Source organism: Pongo abelii, chromosome 17, assembly GCF_028885655.2.
Source record: "Pongo abelii isolate AG06213 chromosome 17, NHGRI_mPonAbe1-v2.0_pri, whole genome shotgun sequence".
NCBI classification, from domain to species: domain Eukaryota; kingdom Metazoa; phylum Chordata; class Mammalia; order Primates; family Hominidae; genus Pongo; species Pongo abelii.
In genome coordinates, this window is record NC_072002.2 from 71,450,791 (window position 1) to 71,474,451 (window position 23,661).

The following is a 23,661-nucleotide window of genomic DNA, read 5'->3' on the forward strand; positions in this document are numbered from 1 at the left end:
ACTACTGAAGCAGAATGAAAATAACAGGCAAGAAAAAAAAAACCAACCTAATTCATTGAACAAAACCAACATAACATGAAAAATCAGCAAGTTGAAAGTCACTTGATTAGATAACATTTGAGAAATATTACTATTAGTTATATATATAAGGGAATACAAGAAAAAATTAATCAAATAAATACTAAAACTATGCATAGGAATGTAAGGTCTTATAAGCTATAAACTGGCAAGCAACCTGCTTTCTAACAAACCAAACAAAATTCTCAAATTAAAATAAAATTTAAACTATACATTTTAGCACACAGCTCTACGATGGCTTATTTGTCAAGTATCTATCAACATTACTTGATGATTTAGAGGCAATACACAGGTTATGCAGAGACTAGCCCTGAAATGGACTCTGATCCCAAACTCAAGAGAATAGGGCTCTTACAGCTCTGAAGTAACCTCCAAACTTCCATTCTACATTTACTTCACTGACTGAATCTGGAAGGCCATATAAGGGAAGAGGAATATGAAACACTGTCAGAATGTTTCTCTCTCCGAAACTCTTCTGGATCATTTGCTCAATCTTCTTTCCAGCCAAAAGTGTGTTTGATGTACGTACCTATGCATCTACCCTGGGAGACTTCCTGGGCAGGAAAATTTCATGAAGCCTGAACCAGTCCTGCTGATTAGCATTATTACATTATTTTTAGGGCACCATTTACAAGAAACACAATGTGAATGATACTCTCAAAGCTGTAAAACATGGTGGCTCTGTGGTTACAGCATGGAAAGATGGGGTTTGGATTTATGATTTCAGAATCATGTTGCGGTTTATCTGCCTAAGAAAATAACTAGGCTATTTCCTTTAGTTACACCAATACTTTTTATACTTGACCCATAATAGTGTATCAAAAAATAATAAGCATGACATGATTAGGGAACTGAACTGTAGGTGAAGAGCAGAAGAGATGAGAAAGTTAAAAATAGATCAAGTCAGCCTCTTCCTAAAGCCAGTGAAGAGTCATTTTACTCTTCTAAGGAAGGGAAACATGCAAATTTATATTTTAGAAAAATAACTTTTGTTACCATATACAAGATGAACTGGAATGGGACAAATCAGAGACAATGGAAGAGAAAGTAAACTGAGAAAAGTAACAGCCAAAATGAAGATTTAAAAAGCTTGACCAAAGTGGTAACACCCAACTTAACTTTGTGGTAAGGGCAAGGCAGGGAAGCATAGGGAATATAATACAGGTTTCTATCTAGGAGAAAGGAGTTAGCCACACAGGGAGTGCTCATCTTATTAGTCTCTATTTCTCAGATACAAATTCATCTGGGTGGGAAGAAGGTATGGAAGTCAGGTTAAGGATGAACAAAAAGACCAAACAGTGGTAAGAGCTCAATTCTGCAGTGGGTCCCACCCAAGAGTTCAGCAATTTTTCTTAGTGCACCTGGCAGCCCACATACAAGAACAGAGAAAGAAGGTGGGTATGTATGGTCAAAAAACAAAAGTCAAAGAAACTAAAAGCTTTAGAAATGAAAGGAAGAAGTGATCATCTGGGAAGGAGAGATGTAAGCCACAAGATGGGAACAAGAAACAAGAGCAGGCATAAATAGTGATAATCTCCACAAGCTTAACTTCAGCCCTCAATTACCTGTTCATCACAGTCAGATTCCAAGAAGGTCGTGTCTTTTCGTAAACAGTTGTCAAATCCATGCTCATCACTTTCATTAAGACATTCACAACCAGCTTTGTTAATAAAAGGCATTAAATCCATCTGAAAAAAATTGCAAGATTTTAGGCAACATATTTGAATTAGGTATAAAAATGTTAAAAAAAAATTTAAATCTGTGATTCTCTTTAGGCAATTTTAAAGAAAACACTTTTAAAACAGTTCATAAAACTTTTACAGTAGTCCTTTCATTTGCATTTCTGACTGAGATCTACCATCAATTATTAAAGCCAACTCTAGGCTTAGCCTACTTGTTAAGATATCAGAAATGATGTCTTTAAGATTATAAAATGTTGACTTATACTTTAAAAAATAAGTGTTTTACAGAAGAAAATATGCAAATTAAAATATCTGTAAGATCCAAAGAAAGCCTATTTCCCTCTTCTAGTGGCCAAGGACTCTTTATATCTATGAAGATGTCCAATTTAAGATGAGTAGCAAATAAGGACTTAAAGTTTTTATCATGAAAAATTTCAAACAGACAAAAATATAATAATATAGTAAATCCCATGTATCCACCACCTCCAGCTGCAATAATCATCTACTCAAGGCCACTCTTGCCTCATCTTTCACCTCCAACTACATCCTAACTCTCCTCCTCATTAGTTTGAAAAAAAAAGCATCTTTTCATTTCATTCATGAACATTTCAGTATGAATTTCTAAGCAATAAGAACTTAAAAAAAAACATTCTCAATATCATTATCACAATCAATAATTCCTTAACACCATCAAATCAGTGGTCAAATTTCCTCCACTGTCTCATAAGTATTTTACACTTGAATTGTTACACTCAGAATAAAGATCCAAAAAAGTATATGCCAATAATAGAGATAAAAAGAAAAAGGCCTGGTATGATAGCTCATGCCTCTAATCCCAGCACTTTGGGAGGCCGAGGTGGGTGGACAGCTTGAGCTTAGGAGTTCAAGAGCAGCCCAGGCAACATAGTGAGACCTTGTCTCTAAAAAACTTAAAAAAAAAAATTAGCTGGGTGCAGTGGCATGTGCCTTTAGTCCCAACTAATTGGGAGGCTGAGCTGGGAGGATGGCTTGAGCTCAGGAAATCAAGGCTGCAGTGAGCTGAAATTGCGCCATTGTACTCCAGCCCAGGCAGCAGAGCAAGAACCTTTCTCAAAAAAAAAAAAAAAAAAAAAAAAGTATAAACATTATATTTGGAGGCCGGGTGGGGGTGGCTCACCCCTGTAATCCCAGCATTTTAGGAGGCCGAGACGGGTGAATTGCCTGAGGTCAGGAGTTTGAGACCAGCTTGTCCAACATGGTGAAACTCTGTCTCTACTAAAAATACAAAAATTAGTCAGGCATGGTGGCGGGCACCTGTAATCCCAGCTACTCGGGAAGCTGAGGCAGGAGAACTTCTTGAACCTGGGAGGCGGAGGTTGCAGTGAGCCGAGATCACACCACTGCACTCCAGCCTGGGGACAGAGCAAGACTCTGTCTCCAAAAAAAAAAAAAAAAAAAAAATTATATTTGGTTAATATGTCTCTGAAATCTCTTTTAATCTAGTCATTTAGCTTATAGATTTCTCAATACTTTGGATTTTACTGTTTGCTTCCCTGTGGTGTCAGCACATGCCCATCTCTATATACTTTATTAACTAACACTTCCATACCTCCCACACGTCATAGTTAACAGCGGTTGGTCATGCTTGTCTTATTTCTGACTTTAGTAGGAATGCTTCCAATGTTCCCTTATTAAGATTTTACTGAATGCTTTAGGAATAAAGGGGTATTTAAATTTTGTCAAATGCCTTTTCTGCATATTTGGAGATCATGATTTTTCTCCTTAGGTCTATTAATGTGACAGATTAAGTAAACTTCCTAATATAAACAACTCTTTTAAAAAACTCAATTTTGTTATTATTATTATTTTTTTTTTTTGAGACATTCTCACTCTGTCACCCAGGCTGGAGTACAGTGGTGTTATCTTGGCTCACTGAAACCTCCACCTCCTGGGTTCAAGTGATTCTCCTGCTTCAGTCTCCTGAGTAGCTGGGATTACAGGCGTGTGCCACCATGTCTGGCTACTCTTTGTATTTTTAGTAGAGATGGGGTTTCACATTGGCCAGGCTGGTCTCCAACTCCTGGCCTCAAGTGATCTGCCCACCTCAGCCTCCCAAAGTGCTGGGATTACAGGCATGAGACACCACGCCCAGCCCATGATGATATTATTGAATTTTGTTTACTAACATTTATTTAAAAATTTTACATCAATATTCATAATTGAAACTGGTCTGTGGCTTTCTCTTTTGGTGCATACTTTGTCAAATTATCAGATCAATGTCCCAGTTCAAAAATAAATTTAGAAGTTTTATTTTTACTTAAGATCTTAAGTAGTTACAGTAACACTAGATTACCTGATCTTTATACGGATTTGGAAACATTTACCTGTAAAGTCATAGAAGCCTTTATGGAAGAAATCTTTACTACTATTTCTTCTATTTCTCTATGGTGCTGGTCTATTTAGGTGTTCTACTTCTAGTAGAGTTGATTTTGGTAAAAGTATATTTTTCCAGAAAAGTGTCCATTTCATCTCCCAAACAAGGATTACTTTTCAAGTCTACCAAGTATTATAGATGAGTCACATGTTCACCTCTCTATCTCAAAGGGTTTTCATTATGTTTTTTAAAGATACGAATACATACATACATACATAATTCTGAAAGACTGAAGAAAACTTTGTACAAGTAAATATGAAAATGGTAATAATCATTAGTATAGATCTCTAGTTATAGATAAAATAGCCTAAATGCTTTCAAAGCTAAAATGTTATAGTAAATGTATTACTCAGGGTAACGTATAGCCAATTTAAAAGATGGGGAGGGAAGAAAAAAGGGCTACAGAGAAGTTTTACTATAGCAGAATTATTCGGAGCATTATGAACATTTGCCTTAAAAGGGCAGTTTTGACAAAATCTTTTAAATGTTTTTGTCTTCCATCCTATCTATATGTCACTTCAATATGATATCTAGGATTAAGACAACATTACAGTCAGATTTGCAATACCTAAATGATAAAAATAAACTAAGTGGGTAAATTCTTCTAAATAGTTTTTATTTTTATTTATTGTGGGGCACACAAAACATATCTATATATATACGTATTTTTTTTTTAAACAAAGTCTCCCTCTGTTGCCCAGGCTGGAGTTGCAGTGGCACAATCTTGGCTCAATGCAACCTCCACCTCCTGCATTTCTCCTGCTTCAGCCTCCTGAGTTGCTGGGACTACAGCAGTGTGCCACCGCACCTGGCTAATGTTTGTATTTTTGTAGAGATGGGGTTTCTGATGTTGGCCAGGCTGGTCTTGAACTCTTGACCTCAGGTGATCCGCCCGCCTCGGCCTCCCAAAGTGCTGGGATTACAGGCGTGAGCCACTGCATGCCCAGCCCACAAAACATATTTAAAGGGCTGCATTAAAGTATTTTGTTATACAAACTGTCTGGGACAAACTGGCATTATTACATTGCATATTTGACGTAACTGGAAACTGACATATTCTGAAAACCTGCAATGAGAAATAAACGTTGCTACCTTTATAATCAACATGCCAATCATGGGAAAATAATCAGGTGAATCCAGAATACCCAACAGTCTATAAAACAGATAACCTAGCTGGATGCGGTGGCTCACACGTGTAATCCTAGCACTTTGGGAGGCTGAGGCAGGTGGATCACCTGAGGTCAGGAGTTTGAGACCAGCCTGGCCAACATGGTGAAACCCCCTCTCTACTAAAAATACAAAAAGTAGCTGGGTGTGGTGGTGGGCACCTATAATCCCAACTACTTGGGAGCCCGAGGCAGGAGAATCGCTTCAACCGGGCGTCAGGGGCCAGGGGGACAGTGGAGGTTGCAGATCGTGCCACTTCACTCCAGCCTAGGCAAAAGTGTGAAACTCCATCTCAAAAAAAAAAAAAAATTAATTAAATAAAACAGATAGCCTAGACCCATGCTGTTCAATATGACACTCATTAGCCACATGTGGCAATTTAAAATTAATTAAAATTAGATAAAATTAAAAATTAAGTTCCTCAGTTGCACTAGTCATATAACAAAACGTTCAACAGACAAGTGTGCCTAGTGGCTACCATATTACTAGACCAGCACTGGTTTAGACTTTCAAAATGGAAAACCATGACAGAAAAAAAAGGCAGAGAAAAGTTTCTAGACTAAAAAACATTAATTAGGACAACTTAAATGCAATGCATGATCCTTGATTTGATCCTAAATGGTGGGAAACAGCCATAAAGAATATTTTGGGGATAATTAAGAAAAGTTAACTGTAGGATAATTAGAAATATTGTATCAATATTAAATTTCGTGGGAGTTATAATGGTATCACTGTTATATAAGATTACCAATTTTAAATACTGAATAACCCTGTAAGACCTAAATAGTTCAAAACTTTAATGTCTTGATTGACACCTGACAGAAAGAAAGGGACATTTAAAAATAACAGCTTTTCATATTTTATCCATAACGTTTGCACAAAAACTAAATTTTTATTTCTTAAAACTTCATTTTTTCCTGCCTATTTCCCATCTGAGGCCAAAACACTCATACCACAGCGGATGTGTAAAGAAGTATGCCTGTAGCTAGGCAACAAGACTGCGGTGCTCCTAAGACTTTTTAATGCAAACACCCTTAGTAATAAAGGGAAAAAAAATACAAAGATATAAACACAATGGTTTACAAGTTAAATGATTTCCAAAACTGTCCAAAAGATGTAACAACCCTGACATAAACGATATGTTCATACTTCCTAATTGGACATTACAATTTCAAATTACAGGTCTATTTTAAAGAAATAGTAATTGTACTTCCCTAAATTAATGCTGGTATCACATTATTGATGCTTTCTGACACCCTTACAATCTCCTACTACACACCCATACACAAAGAATCTCTCATTTTTTTTGGACTATAGCATCTCTTCATTCGGCATGAATTTAGACTTACAGGGAGGACCTATAGCTCCATGACACAGATCTGCTTTAGTATGCCTGATATACCTTGTTTAAGATATTAGCTTTGGCTAGGTGCAGTGGCTCACGCCAGTAATCCCAACACTTTGGGAGGCCGAGGCAGGTGGATCACCTGAGGTCAGGAGTTCGAGACCAGCCTGGCCAACATGGTGAAACCTCGTCTCTACTAAAAATACAAAAATTAGCTGGGCATGGTGGCGGGTGCCTATAATCCCAGCTACTGGGGAGGCTGAGGCAGGAGAATAGCTTGAACCCTGGAGGCGGAGGTTGCAGTGAGCTGAGATCATGCCACTGCACTCCAGCCTGGGTGACAGAGGGACTCCGCCTCAAAAAAAAAAAAGATATTAACTTTAACTTGAGGTAACTTTTTTAAAATTCATTCTTTGATCTGCCAGTGCAGTAACTTTGTAACCAGAGAAATTAAAAACTATATATATCTCTTAGTATACAGGATTTACCTATTTGTATAAGCAAATCTAATACCATGAAGTGCTACTTCCAAATTTTGCTTCCTTCTTGAATAGCTCTCAAATTAAAAACGCTGCATTCTAACTATTCATACTCTGCAGTTTCCACACACTATCCTTTAGATTCTTAAGTCTTTGTGTTGTTATTTGAAATAACTTACTCTTAAAACCTAGAATAATACATGTGATACCAAAGTCAAATTTGATTCTAAAACAAAATCAGTAATTAGACCTTTTTTTAAAAAAAAATAGAGTGCCAGAAAAGAGGGCATACATTTAAAAAGACAAAACTATAGGAAGTGAGTGGCAGTAAAAGGAGTTAATGGCCATAATTAAAACTTGTAAGTCATTTTACATAATTGTCAAAAAGTGAAAAAAAAATTTCTAATGCACATTTCTACATTTTCTGGAAAAAAAATGTATAAAGCAAGTATTTTTAAATGGCAATTAAAATAGTTCAGAAAGCAGATTTTAAAAAAGTGGCAAAGAAAATCAGGAGAAATTTAGGAAAAATGATTTATGATAGAGGCTTAACACACACACAAATGTATACATACAGACAAAACTCAATAGTCAGCTAATAAATTTGAAAGCTCTTATTTAAAAGTATTCTAAACCAGTAAGAGATAGAAGATGGAAACATAGTTATATTTCATTTTAGCCAAATAATGACATGTACAAGATATTATATATTATGATTTCACTTTTCAGTCTACATACATAGCCTTTTGGAATATCTGTGTCCTCATTGCTTCCAGGGTCATTTTCTAAGTGCTGCTTGATTTTTTCTTCTAATCCCACAGCATCTGCTCCTTGATATTGATCAATTCTCACTTTGTTTCGAAAAAACAAAAATGTAGGTGTTGCTGATATATTGTTGGTGGCAGCTGTTCCCTAGAATTGGCAAGTTGGACAGTGTTATGAATTAAATCTTAAACCACTTTGAATATTCATTCTACACCTTTATGGAAGTTAAATACCATAAGCATGAACTAAAAACATGTAAAATACTGCATTTTTGTTATTTAAGGAAAAAACAGACCTATTCCTAAGAGAGTTCCCCTATGGGCATAGCTACATTACCATCACACACACCATAAAGAACATTCCCTATGTTTTTATCATTTTTACTGTTAAATATATCATCCAGTAGAAAAATTAGCTTCCAATGCAGAAACTGTGCTTAACGCCAGACAGGTCTTTCATAATTACAGGTATTTCTCAAGAATAACCAAGAAGGGTATTGATAAAGTCAACACAAACCACTGCTACTAGAAAAAAGTACACGTCTGAAAACCGGTAGCCAATCTGCCTGTTAAAAAGAGCATGTAATGTATTTTGCACTGCAACCATCACCCAATTTTTATTCTTACAGAAATGACTTTTGGTCACCCATCAAACACATTCTAACAGCTACCTTTATAAATTCTGTCCTAGCTCCACAATTGTATAAGACTAACTACTGAATGGAAATTACCTAATACCCACTGAGTATCCTAGTTTAAGCTTTTCATGACAAGTATAAAGGAAACAGTAAAGCAAATATGGCACCTTACATATTCAAATATTATGAAAGTCACTACTATACTTTTTAAAGAAAAAGAACATAAAGATAACACAGGAATGTCTTCTCAAAGCCTCTAGGTGAAAAAACTATGACCTTTCAGGAAAGTGCTGCCCAAAACAATGGATATGTAGCACATGTGAGCTACACATGCAATTGTAAATTTTCTATTATCTATATTAAAAAAGTAAAATAAGTAAAATCAAGTTTAATATTACAGGAAATCTAATATATGCATTTTCAATCTAATCAACATAAAAAGATAATGCAATATTTTACATTTTTTTATACTGTCTTTAAAATCTGATCTGTATTTTATACTTTCCGTACATCTCAATATGAATTTGTCACAGTTGAAGTGCTCAGTAACCACATGTAGCCAGTGGTTACAATACCTGACAGAACAGCTCCAGGAGAAAGCACTTTCATTTTAGAAATAGTGATTAAATCAGGGGCCAATGATATAGTGCAATAACATGCAACTAAGTGCTGAAACATCAATGTGTGTAATGTAGGGTTTTCAACAAACCCCCAAAGTAACTACACACTACATAATATTCTAAAATTTTTTCCACACTCAGAAATTTAACAAAGATAAAGCTGCAGAGCTATAGAGTTGTTCCTTAGTTAGAACTAAAGACTCTACTTTTTAGTATTGGAAGGAGCCCTTCCAATTTTTTTTTTCCCTTAACAATTCCCCACATTTCTGCATATACAAACACAGAACTGCCACATACCATTCCAACTAAGTAATCAGGGCAATTCACCCACAACACTGTGGCCCAATCAACAGTAATCACCATTTTAAAGTTTCTGTTCAGTGTGTCCATTTGCAGATAAGATAACAAACTGATCAATTCAAACTACAACCAAGAACTCCTTGCCACTGCTATATAATGCCAATGCCTCGGGGGCAGAAGATATAATTCTAGGCTTGCAAAACATAAGGAAATGTAATACACAGAACTGCTAGGTGACCTATTAACAACATCGTATTAATTTTATATCAGAAGGTGATTAATACAAACCTGAAGCAATTAATAATGTGCTACTCTTCTTAACTAATGCAGCCATAATGACATCTGTAATAATGACATCAACATAACATCTTCCTATCTTCAAAGGAATAAGTACTATGTGCATCAAGAGATAAATGAAGAATATTAATGTTGGATTTCAAATTTATTCAAAAGTAAATTAAAAAGAAAAAAGATTCCTTTCCCTTACCTGACACTGATGTACATCGACTTCCAAGAAAACAGCCTGTGGATATTTATTACTCATAGAACTGAATGCTGGGGCAATCCTCAAACATGGCCCACACCTGTTAGAAAAGGAAAAGGAACATTAAGTAAAATAACGCTAAAGATTGTAATTCTAAAGCACTCGTCAATTAAACATAAAATAGAACAAACACTGATATTGCTGGCTTTTGACTCTCTGTTTTTTTTTGTTTTGTTTGTTTTTTGTTTTTTTTAGACGGAGTCTCACTCTGTCGCCCAGCCTGGAGTGCAATGGAGTGATCTCCGCTCACTGCAACCTCCATCTCCTGGGCTGATTCTCCTGCCTCAGCCTCCCCAGTAGCTGGGATTACAGGCGCCCACCACCACGCCCAGCTAATTTTTGTATTTTTAGTAGAGACACGGTTTCACTGGGTTGGCCAGGCTGGTCTCGAACTCCTGACCTTAGGTGATCCACCTGCCTTGGCCCCTCCCAAAGTGCTGGGATTACAGGCATGAGCCACCAAGCTGGTCTATTTTTCTTTTTTTTTGGAGACAAGGTCTCATTCTATAACCCAGGCCAGAGTACAGTGGCATGATCATGGCTCACTGCAGTCTCAATCTTCCAGGCTCAAGCAATCCTCCCACCTCAGCCTTCCAAGTAGCTGCAACTACAGGTGCATGCCACCACACCCAGCTACCAAACTAAATTTTTTTTTTTTTTTTGAGAAGTAGGGTCTCACTATATTGCCCAGGCTGGTCTCAAACTCCTGGGTTCAAGTGATCCTCCTGCCTTGGGCCTCCCAAAGTGCAGACATTACAGGCATGAACCATAACCCTAGGCCTGATTCTCTGGTCTACTTGAGTAAGTTATTTACATATACTTGTATCAATACTATACTGTCTTAATGAGCCCAGATGTTACATTTAGTCTTCATAACTAATAGTGTTAAGTCTTCCAGCTTTGTTCTGAGAGAAATTAAAGAAAACCTAAATAAATGGAGGAATTTACTCTGCTTATGAATTTGAAACTCAATATTGCCAAGATATCAATTTTCCTCAATTTGATCTTTACAACTGATGTAAGATCTCAGCAGGTTTTCTTGTAGAAATTAACAAATTTCAGTTCTAAAAATTATAGAGAAATACCAAGGACAGCCCAAGTCATTCTGAGGTTCTAATCTGAAAAAATTATATTACCAGATCTTAAGAACTATCATAAACCTTTATTAAGAGAGTACAGTACTTGTACAAGAATAAGCAAAATGATCAAATCAGTTTTCCTTTGAAAGAAGAGTCTAGAAACAGACCCATCTCACATACAGTACTCTGATGTCTGAAAAGGATGGTCTTTTCAATAAATACTGCTAGATCAACTGTATACTCACACAGGAAAAGCAATGAATCTCAACACACCATATACAAAAACCAATTCCAGATGGGTTGTAGATCTAAATGTAAAAGGTGAAACAATGAAGGTTTTAGGAAAAAATACAGGAAGACACTTTGAAAACCTCAAACTAAGCAATGATTTCTTATACAAAACACAAGAAGTACTAAAAAAAAAAAAAAGGTTTGACAGACTGGACTATATTTGATAAACTGGAAGACTAAAACCTTTTATTCATCAAAAAATGTCTTTAAGAGACTAGGAGAAAGTATTTGCAAAACATATCAAACAAAGGACTTATACTTCTAATATGTAAAGAACTCCTACAAAACAAGAAGACTGAAACCCAAAAGAAAAAGAATGAACTCTTGAATAGGTACTTGACAAATGAGATTATCCAAACAGTCAATAAATAAAGTCAAAAACTTTCTATAAAGCAGGAAAGATGTTCTACTTCATTAGTCATCAGGGATACCCGGGAAATGCAGATTAAAACCAACTCTGCAAAAATAGCTACAAGAAGAATTAAGTATTGTCAAGAATGCAGAGCAACTAAACTTTTATATACTGTGACAGTGCAAGCTGGTATTAACCATTTTGGAGGGAAAAAACCAAACTGCTAAAATACACCAACCCATCAACATTCCTGGGGGATACATCTAAGAGACATGTTCACCTTAGAACATTTGAAAAAGTATTGTTAGTAATAGCTCTAAGAGTCAAAAATCAGAAACAATGAAATTGTTATCAACAAAAGAATGGGTAAGCTAATTATAGTTATACAATGAAATACTACACAATAATGAAAATAACTGGTGCAAAACCTCTTGCAAAAACATGGATGAACCTCACAAATAACATTGAGGAAAGAAAGCAACTACTAGCATATACTGTATGACTACATACAGTTCAAATACAGACAAAACCAATCAATGGTATCAGAAATCAGGACAATGGTTACCTTAGTGAGTTACTGATAGAATAAGACTTCTGGAGGCTAGCAATGTTTTGTTTGTCTGGAAGCTGATTAAATATGTGTGTTCAGTTTGTGAAAATTAATTGAACTATACACTTCTAATTGTGTGCCATGTATGTCTCAATAAAAGTTTGCAGAAATAAGAAATGTAAGAAAAAGCAAATTCTAATACACAAAATAAAAACAAATGTTAAAACTCAAGTTGTGATCAACTCCACATTCTTAACATTTCAATCAGCATTTCACCTTGTGTTATCCTGAAAGCCATACACCAAAAATCTAAGAAAATAATATTTACAGTCAACTAAAATTAGTCTTAAACTTTATAAATGGGAATATAAATCACTACACTGTTTTTCAAAGGCCATTGATTGGGTCATATCTATTCATTTTAAATGAACACAAGCCAAGACCCAATAACTGCCCTTTTGAAAGTCTATTCCATTTTAACAACACTTACTCTATTTCACAATAACATGTAGTATAAGGAAGTTCAACGTAACATGTTTGTAATAGTAAAGTTAGAAAACAATTTAAATGGCAATCAATGGAAAACTAGTTTAAAAAGTTATGACAGGGGCCAGGCACGCTGGCTCACGCCTATAATCCCAGCACTTTGGGAGGCCAAGATGGGCGGATCACTTGAGTCCAGGAGTTCTAGATCAGCCAGGCCAACATGGTGAAACCCCATCTCTACTAAAAATACAAAAATTAGCCAGGCATGGTGGCGCATGCCTGTAATCCCAGCTACTCAGACGGCTGAAGTAGGAGAATCACTTGCACCCGGGAAGCGGAGGTTGCAGTGAGCCAAGATCACACCACTGCACCCCAGCCTGATACTTCGCAGTATTTAGGGGGGAAGAAAGTCTCATTATAAAACGTTCTCTAGGACCACATTTCAAACCTATGTATATATACAAATGCATAGGGGATAAAAAGACAGAGACAGGCACAATGAACAGTTAGTATCCATAATTCTGCATCCTTTGCTTTTTTGTGATGAATAGGTATTTTCATTTTAAAATATTAAATGAGTTGAGAATAAAGAATTTAGTGTTAACTGCATTTACACAGGTGTCACAAATTACAGAGGTATCCATGCTATAGTACAATATATCCATTCATGAAAACCACCCTCCTGCAAAAACACACACCAAAAAGAGAGAATTTATGGGAAAAATAAGTTTGTGGCAAACTACTTGAAACCCATGCAATTTTGTAACAAGATCAGTAAGAAAGATAGTAACTAGACTGGGCCCGATGATGCCTCATGCCTGTAATCTCAGCACTTTGGGAGGCCAAGGCAGGTAGATCACTTTAGGTTGGGAGTTCAAGACCAGCCTGGCCAAAACTGTTTCAAGATTTAACTTTATCTAGATTCTTTAATTTTAGTTAGCCATCAGACGTTGGAACTTTGGTCAAAAATCAAAATACATCAGCAGAGAAGCATAAATATATACAAACTCAAATATATACAGCAGCGCACTTTCACAAAACAATCATTCAAATAAATCGATCATTTTCTTTTTCTTTTTCTTTTTTTTTTTTTAGGGTTTCACTCTGTCACCCATGTTGAGTGCAGTGGCATAATCATGGCTCACTGCAGCCTCATTCCCTCAGGCTCAAGTGATCCTTCCACCTCAGCCTCCCAAGCAGCTGAGACTACAGGCACGTGCCACCATACCCTGCTAATTTTTGATGTTTTGAAGACACGAGGTCTGCCTATGTTGCCCAGGCTGGTCTCGAACTCCTAGACTCAAGTGATTCTCCCACCTCAGCCTCCCAAAGTACTGGGATTACAAATGTGAGCCACTGTGCCCAGCCAATTGATCATTTTACATAAGATGTCTGTCTCCTTAACATGAGCAGTTGAGAGTAAACAAATTTCCATTAGCTGAGATCATGAACAAGTCACCTGATTTCTCTGTATAAAATAAAAGGACTCTCCAAGGACTTCTCCCAGCTCTAAAATATTATGCACCCAGTATGCTTGAATTTCAGAATTACACCTTTTTCTCTTGCACACACCTTGATTAGCTGCCCTTTGCACAATCTAGGATTTCTTATTTCACTGCAAAAGGTTCAAGAGATCACCTAGTCCAGACATTTAAAATGAAGAAAAAAAAAGTTACTTTTCTACTCTAAACCTTCTCTGACTGAAAACTTATCTGCTTAGTCCAATATATAAAATGCGTATGTTAGAAGGATTTTGAGTTATGCTGTTTGAGAAAAAGAATACAGTAAACTGCTAGCTTTCTACAATGTATAAAGAAATAAACCCAGCCGGGCGCAGTGGCTCACGCCTGTAATCCCAGCACTGTGGGGAGGCCAAGGCTGGTGGATCACCTGAGGTCAGGAGTTCGAGACTAGCCTGACCAACATGGTGAAACCCCGTCTCTACTAAAAATACAAAATTAGCTGGGCCTAGTAACGCATGCCTGTAATCTCAGCTACTTGGGAGGCTGAGGCAGGAGAATCGTTTGAACCTGGGAGGCAGAGGTCACAGTGAGATGAGATTGCGCCATTGAACTCTAGCCTAGACAACAAGAGCGAAACTCTGTCTCAAAAAAAAAAAAAAAAAAAGGAACCCACAAAACTAAAACTTTAAACAGACATAACCTAATATAATTAACCAATAAGTAAGAACTGAAGATCAGAAGATGACCTGCCCAACACCAAACATCCTAGTTGGCGGCAGGGCCACCACTAGAACAGGCAATTCCTAAATACAATCCAAGATCAGCTTTCTTTGAAAGACCATCAGCTTCTTTTTAATACACTTTTTTCTACAGTCACAATATAAAATAAATTCCATCTCATGAACTAGCTAACTGTCCTTCCCTTCAAGATAAGTGTCTTACCTTGAGCAACAACTTGTGTCAATACACACAACTGGTAAGTGGATAATATGCTTTCTAAAGCCATGGTTAAAGAATTTTTTTTTCTTTTTTCCTGCAGGGTAAAACTTTAAGCAATTTATACATGTGCTATGTTTACTAGTGGGCAGGCTTAATCACAATTGGTATTATTAATTACATAAAACAGCTAGCATTCATTGGGCACTTACTATATGTTATGCATTCACAAACTCATGTCACCTCATTTAAGCTTTATGACTCTAAAAAACAACAAATTAGTAAGCTTGAATTAGAGCCCAGAACCCAACTCTTAACAGCTATGCTAAAAAGTCCAAAACAATGTCCTACACAGTGCCTTTCATTGTTATTTCTAAATCAATTGCCAAGATTAAACTGTGTACACACTCTTGAAAGGTAGCCAGACAAACTACATAACTGTATGATTCTGTTTCTATGAAGTTCAAATACAGGCAAAACTGATCTGTAGTGTTAGAATTCAAGAGTAGTGGGAAGAAGCTTGGGACAGTGCGAGGAGTCTGGAGTTAATGATCTATTTCTTGCACATTTTTGTATATTTGCACTTCAATAAAAAGTTAAAAAATAAAGCAACTCTGTTCTCCAGGGCTTCAATATGCCCTGGTCTTACAGCTACTTGCTAACGTTTTCTGCCTGGTTCCTATGGACTACTGGGCCTGCTAACTCTGTACTTCAATAAACTACCTTCAGTCATCAGTAATTTTGCGGTATGTAATTAACATATGTTTAATATATAATTATTTGGACAAGCTATTGTAACTATTAGAATTCAACATCCAAATATACACTGACATCCTTCTTAGATTGTAACAAACCCTAACAAACTACAAAGGCAGATCTGCTTTAAGAAAATTCAATGTATCTCCAGCCTGAGCAACATGACAAAACCCCATCTCTACAAAAATTTTAAAACTTAGGCAGGGCATGGTGGCTCACGCCTGTAATCCCAGCACTTTGGAAGGCCGAGGCGGGCAGATCACGAGGTCAGGAGATTGAGACCATCCTGGTTAACACGGTGAAACCCCATCTCTACTAAAATACAAAAAATTAGCTGGGCGTGGTGGCGGGCGCCTGTAGTCCCGGCTACTCGGGAGGCTGAGGCAGGAGAATGGCGTGAACTCGGGAGGCGGAGCTTGCAGTGAGCTGAGATTGTGCCACTGCACTCCAGCCTGGGCGAGAGAGGGAGACTCTGTCTCAAAAAAAAAAAAAAAAAAATTAGCCAGGCATAGTGGTGCATGCCTGTAGTTCCAATTACTGCTGGGGCTGAGTTGGGAGGATTGCTTGAGCCCAGGAGGTCGAGGCTGCAATTGAGCCATGATCACATCACTGCACTGCAGCCTGAGCAACAGAGCGAGACCCTGTCTCAAATAAAAAAAAAAAAAAAATCAGTGCATGGTAAACATTATCTACAAAAGTCATACATTCATCAATTCAAGATAAAAACCATTGGCTGGGAGTGGTGGCTCACGCCTGTAATCCCAGCACTTTGAGAGGCCGAGGTGGGCGGATCACGAGGTCACGAGTTCGAGACCAGCCTGACCAACATGGTGAAACCCCGTCTCTACTAAAAATACAAAAATTAGCCAGGTGTGGTGGTGCACACCTGTAATCCCAGCTCCTCAGGAGGCTGAGGCAGGAGAATTGCTTGAACCTGGGAGGTGGAGGTTGCAGTGAGCTGAGATCATGCCACTGCACTCTAGCCTGGATGACAGAGCAAGACTCCATCTCAAAAAAAAAGAAAAAATCATTCACACTGTTTAATGGGGGGGAGGGGGGAGACCGGGGACAACGAATGACACAATGTATATTCTTTTAACTCTTTAGTAACAACAAACTGGTACTACTTATAACCACTAAAATGTATCTGGGCATAAGTAACAATTTGGAGACAGTTTAAAAATATTACCAAAAAGAATATCAGAGAGTGAAATGAATTGCAGGCAGAGGTGTAAATTATTTAAGGAAAGGTATATTGAAAATTGTCAGGCTCTGTGCAGATACACAGAGATAAATGTGCATTTCTTTTCTCCTTAGGCTGGAAAGATCAAGAACAGCACTTTATAGTTCAAATGATGCATTTATTAACGGGACCTTAAACAAGTTATTTAACCTCTCTGTGACTCAGTGTCCTCAACTGTAAAACAGGGATAGCTGTTAGGGTTATTCTGAGGAATGAATGAGTCAATATAAGAGCTTAAACAAGTTCTTTACACAGACTAAGGAATATGTAAGCGTTGACTGTTTTAATCCTTAAAAAATACTCTGGGAAAAGGGTGCTAACCATTCAATGAGGAAAAGACAGTGTTTTCGATAAATGGTGTTGGAAAAATTGGATATCCACATGCCAAAAAATGAATTGGACCCTAACTTTACGACATATACCAAAATTAACTCAAAATGGATCAAGGACCTAAACTTAAGAGCTAAAACTATAAAACTCTTAGATGAAAACATAGGGAGAAATCTTCATGAAATTGAATCTTGCAATGATTTCTTGAATATGACACCAAAAGCACAGGCAACAAAAGTATAGATAAATTGGACTTCATCAAAATTTAAAACTCATGCATCAAAGGACACCATCAAGAAAAAGACAACCCACAGAACGGGACAAAGTATTTGCAAATTAAATATTAACATCCAGAATATATAAAGAACTCCTGCAACTCAACCCAAAAACAAACCACTCAATTCAAAAATGGGCACAGGAGGCCCAGCGCAGTGACTCACACCTGTAACCCCAGCACTTTGGGATGCTGATGTGGGAGGGTCGCTTGAAGCCAGGATTTAGACCAGCCTGGGCAACAAAGTGAGACTTAGTCTCTAAAACAAAAAATAAATTAGCGGGCATGGTGGTATGTGTCTGTAGTCCCATTTACTTGAGAGGCTGATGCGGGAGGATTGCTTGAGGCCAAGAATTCAATGCTGCAGTGAGCCATCATCCCAAAACTGCACTCCAGCCTGGGCAACAGAGCAAGACCCTGTCTCTAACAAATAAGAAAAAAGAAAAGCAAGCAAGCAAGCAAGCAGAGATCCCTGTATAGCAATGTCCCCTAGCAGCATTATCCACAACAGCCAAAGGAAGACACAACTGGAATGTCCATCAAAAAATGAATGGGTAAACAAAATTTGCCATATAAATAAATGGATTATGTTATGCAATTATAAAGAAGAATGAAATTCTGAGACATACTAAGACATGGATGAACCTTGAAAATACTACGCTAAGTGAAGTCAAAAACAAAAGGACAAATATTGTTACGATTTCACTCATATTAGGTGCCACAAATTGACAAATTCATAGAGACAGAAAGCAGAATAGAAGTTACCAAGGAGGTAGATGGGGAGGGGCAAATTACTGCTTAATGGGTACAGTTTTGTCCCTTTGGAGAAGTAAGGATGGGGAGTTATCCTTTAATGGCTATAGAATTTCTGTCTAAAGTTATAGGAAACGGTGATGGTGGCACAACATTGTGACTGTATAGTCATGTCTGGGATTAGTTTCAGGACCTCCAGCAAGACACTAAATCACAGATGCTCAAGGGCCTAATAGAAAATGACACAGTATCTGCACATAACCTACGACCATTCTTCCATATACTTTAAATCATCTCTAGATTACTTATAATGCCTAAGGTAAATGCTATGTAAATAATTGTTATACTGTATTGTTTAGAAAATAATGACAAGAAAAAAGTGTGTACATGATCAGCACAAATGCAATTTTTTTCTCCAAATATTTTCTATCCGCATTTGGTTCAATCCATGGATACAGAGGGCTGACTGTCCTTAATGCCAATGAATTATACTCTTACAAATGGCTAAATGGTCAATTTTATGTTATATATATTTTATCATAAGCCACTAAAGATACTTATACAGGAGAACAATCTATGTATCATTTTAGTAAAATTTAGACTGAAAGTGGATAAAGCATAGAAGTTAAAAAAAAGAAAAAAGGTTTAAAACAAGGTTGGAAAGGAAATGAAATAGGTGCTGGGGAAACTATGCCCTCAGTCTAAACTGGGACAGCATTAACTTTGATCTAAGAGGTTTCTTACAAGATTTTACTGAATACAGTTGTTTCTGAGTCTAATACTGATCCCTCATATACATAATTCTGGGGTCCTATTGACAATGAGTTTAGACAGGATGTACTAATGGCCAATAAGTTCGAGGAATATTAAAGGTAAATACAATAATCTTACCAGATTTGTAAATGTAATATAAATATGCTTTTGAACTTACTCTAAATCCAAACATTAATTTTCCCTCGGTTTTTACAAAGAAAAAAATTTTAATTCCACTAAAATACCTTTTTAAATGTAACAGTTCTTTACCAATCAATGTCTGCAGTTATGCTTATGCTTAAATGACACCACACTGATAGAAAAAAACCTTCCTTCGCAGCAATGTTTCCCCAGTTTTCTCACTTCAATCAATATTTATTTATTATTCTATTATCTCTCCCACTGCTATGGTAAGGAAGGAAAACAATATATCACTGAGGGACAAAAGTATAAAAGCTTCGACGGGCCAGAATTAGAAAAGTGAACTAAAAGTAAGGTGAGGTTCCTTATTGAAATTCTATCTTTCCTTTTCCACTGTGGCCTAGATACTTAATGTACTACAGGTATTCCCCTATTATTAAGAATACAGACATTACAAAATTGCTAAAAATGAGAAGACACACTTATAGAATTCTAACATTCCTTTTAGGTGTTTTTATATATATGACATCACTTACCCTTTAAATTTAGTAAATGCAAAATTCCGTATATCATATGGGTACTCTAGTCCACCATATGAAATGCAAGGTACTATTCTTTTTCAATTCAGTGTAAGAGAGACTGGTCCAAAAATAAGTCTTAACTTGTTTTCATATCTATCTGCATCCATTCCCTAAAACGATATAATCCTAATGCCACCATTTATATACTCAACATTTAGTGAACCATCTAGTAGAAACTTTGTTTTTTGCTCTGAAATTCAAAATGGAATTTTGTGTTTATACAGTTATTTGGACAAGAAAGTGTGTTACATAAACAGTGATACCAGTTAGTAGACTGCTCCAAGTTAGATGTATAAATAACGCCAAGGGGTCAAGGAAAATAAACGAAAACCTCTCATACTTCTAACTAAATACTATCGACATACACAAGGAGAGATCTGTGAAACACACACACACGCTGAAACTTGGTTCTCAACGCCGAGCTCCAACATGTCATTCTTACCCAGGAAATTTATTACACATCCACTATAAAAGGTCCACCTGTTCTACGACCTATAATTTTGATATTTACCAAAGACAGTTAACATTTTTCAAGATCCCTGTCCTCTTAAGTGAAAAAACAGAGCCTGGTCAAACTAAGACATCCGGCCAACTGTCCACCTGAAATATATATGTACTGTCGTGTGTGACCAGTTGCAATCGCAAACATAGGGGAGCCTAAGCTACAAGTTAGTGGCCGAACGAGGAAGAAAAAAGTTTAAATAATTTAAAAAGCACCCTAACCCAACGTTAACTTAGTTCAAAATGCATTAGCAGAAATTTAGAACTAAGAACTACGCATATTAGTTGGATCGCCCCATCTGAATCTTCAAAGGCTTTAGAGAGATGTAGGTGGTGAAGAGAAACAAAGTGTTCGGTAAATTAAGCTTTTGGAGCTCTGGAGCTGCAAATGACAGCTGGCTCCGCAGAACGAAGGGGTCAGGCTCAGGCAAGGGTGGCTGCGGAGACTCCCACAGGCTGGAAGGAATAGGGGCGGGCCATCCCCAAGACCGGTTTGTCAGAGAATTGAAAAGGAGCAGGTGAGGAATCTCCTGAGCTGGAGAAGCCGGCCAGCCAGGCCTCCGAGCCCGTCTAGGAACCCCTGTGCATAAATGGGGGTTCACACCCGAGAAACGAGGCCTAATTCCGGCAGCTCCTGAGGCTGCGGCCACTGCCGGACACTCTGTGGCAGCAGACGGCTAGGAAACCAGGGCCAACATAGAGTGAAAGGAAAGCAAGGAAGGACAGATGGGGACCCACAGAGCTCGAGCCTGGCCTCACCCTCTCATGGTGAACTTGACCACGGCGAGTCTGGAGCCCGCGCCGCTCAGCTCTGGCTGGAAATCCGGGTCGCTCCCGACGGGCTTCACCCCCACCATCCTCACAGAGAGCCCGGCAGGGTGGCCGCGACGCCACTGGCTTCGAAACTGAAGGAGAAGACGATCTGGGAGAGGAAGGAGAGACGCTCAGGAAGGCCGAGGCCTGGACAGAAGAGGTGGCGACCGCGGAGTCTTCTCCCGGGACTCTCAGTGCCGAGTCACGGCCAGGGAGCGGAGCGGCCGAGGGGGCGGGGAGGGATGGGGGAGGGGAGAGGAGAAGGAAGGGAAGGCGTGCGGCACCCAGCAGCCCCCGCGCGGCAGGGCCGCCAGCGTGACGTCATTTCCGCGCCGTCCGGTTTGGCCTTCACCGCCCAATCCCAAAACGCGAAGCGTAGTCCCACCCTCGACTGAGTAGCCTCGCGCTACCTTGAGCGGCGCAGGCGCAGAGGCAGACGTGTAGAGGACACGTGCGCAGGCGCAGACTGAGACTCAAAAGTTGGCGCATTCATCCGCGTTTCCCAGATCTGAGGCTTTTATCGAGGAGGTTTCTGAGTTGTAGCAGTGGACACAGAACTCGTTTTACTCTGGGGTTCTTAGCTGCTGTCCAGGGCACCCACTGGAAGTACTCTGAAGATGCTCCTGTACTGTATTCGGGGCAGGTCTACACACAAGACAAAATAAGGTTTAGGAATATTTATTAACAGACTTAATTACATATGGGGCGCTTTCTGTGCAGTCATTCAGAAAGTATCGTGCACCTGTCTTTAGGTTTTGACCAAAAAGTTCGAAGACCACTATCCCTCCTTTAGGAAGTTCACGGTCTAGTGACCGACGCAAACAATAATTTGAATAGGAAGCGGTGGAGACTAACGAGATGGAAGGGTGGGGCCGGGTAAACTTGCTAGGAATCTGACTCCTGGATTGAATCTTGAAAGTGAAGCAGGGGTTAGATGGATGGTGACAGATAATATTCCAGGCAAGGGGACCACCAGGTGCAAATGCATGGGTTGAGAGGGTGGATAAGAAGAATAGCTAATATTTACCACATGATGTACCAGGCAAGAGGTAAGCTCTTCATATGTGTACTAGCTCACTTAGTCCCTGTGAAGTAGGTTCTGTGATTTCATTTCAAGTCAAGGCAGGCTAACGCCAGTGTACTCTTTTAAATATTAGGCTAGGTAGCAAATTATTTGTCTTTGGATTTAGCTGGGGAGATGAAATTGGAGGGAAGGCCGAGGTCAGATAATGACTAGCTAAGGAATTTGGATTTTGTCGGGAAGAGAATGGAGAAATCATTTCAGGGCAATTTTGCTATTACAAGTCTGGTGAAACTCCCGTCTCTACCAAAAATACAAAAAATTAGCCGGGCGTTGTGGCACGCACCTGTGGTTCCAGCTACTCGGGAGGCTGAGGTGAGAGGATTCCTTGAGCCGGGGAGGTCAAGGCTGCAGGGAGCTATGATTGTGCCACTGCACTCCAGCCTGGGCGACAGAGCCAGACCCTGTCTCAAAAAAAAAGAAAAGAAAAAAGTGTCTTTAGAAAAGCCCTCAGGTAGCAGCAAGGAGGATGGAAGGCAGTGAGATCCATTTAGGAGGATACTGTGGTGATCCAGGAACTAAATTAGGAAAGCATCTGCAGTGGAAGTGAAGAGGAAAGGACATGTTTGAGAAACAATTATTGGTCCAATTTAGTGAGATGACAGAGGAGTTTAAGATAACTCAAACATTTCAATCGTGTAGCTTTTTAAAAATGAGTTAAAATGCCTGTAGGACATCCAAGTGAGAGATAACAGTAGATCATGAGAGGGATGAGCCTGGTACTAAAGAAAAAGGACTAGGATGACGCTACAGATTTGAGAGTCATCAGATTGGGTGATAGTTGAAGCTCAGGATATGTGAAAAGAGAAAGCTAAAGGTGTTGCAGAAACATATTAAGATAATTCTTAACTGAACCCAGCCACACCAGAGGCACAGTAATTACGTTCCTTTTTCATGTGATATCAGCACATTGCAATGGTTTTAATAGACAGAAGTCCCCATAATAAATATTTGCTTTTTTTTTTTTTTTTTTTTTGAGACGGAGTCTCACTCTGTCGCTCAGGCTGGAGGGCAGTGGCACAATCTCGGCCCAGCACAACCTCTGCCTCCCGGGTTCAAGCAATTCTCCTGTCTCAGCCCGCCCCGGGTAGCTGAGATTACAGGCACACACCACCACGCCTGGTTAATTTTTTGTATTTTTAGTAGAGACAGGGTTTCACCATGTTAGCCAGGCTGGTCTCAAACTCCTGACCTAAGGTGATCCGCCCGCCTTGGCCTCCCAAAGTGATTGGATTACAGGCGTGAGCC

The 23,661-nt window shown here is 38.5% G+C and overlaps 1 protein-coding gene across 1 annotated transcript in view; it reads right to left on the minus strand.

Annotated features, from left to right (window-relative positions):
• Positions 1 to 21,661, minus strand: part of TXNL1 (thioredoxin like 1) — a 35,176-nt gene extending 13,515 nt beyond the window's left edge. Inside the window, exons 1-4 of the mRNA XM_002828239.6 lie at positions 21,279 to 21,661; positions 9,974 to 10,070; positions 7,903 to 8,076; positions 1,644 to 1,766 (exon numbers count right to left, since the gene is read on the minus strand). Of these exons, the coding sequence (XP_002828285.1) occupies positions 1,644 to 1,766; positions 7,903 to 8,076; positions 9,974 to 10,070; positions 21,279 to 21,376 (492 nt within the window). The 5' untranslated portion in view covers positions 21,377 to 21,661. The remainder of the gene's footprint in view (positions 1 to 1,643; positions 1,767 to 7,902; positions 8,077 to 9,973; positions 10,071 to 21,278) is intronic.
• Positions 21,662 to 23,661: the final 2,000 nt, after the last annotated feature.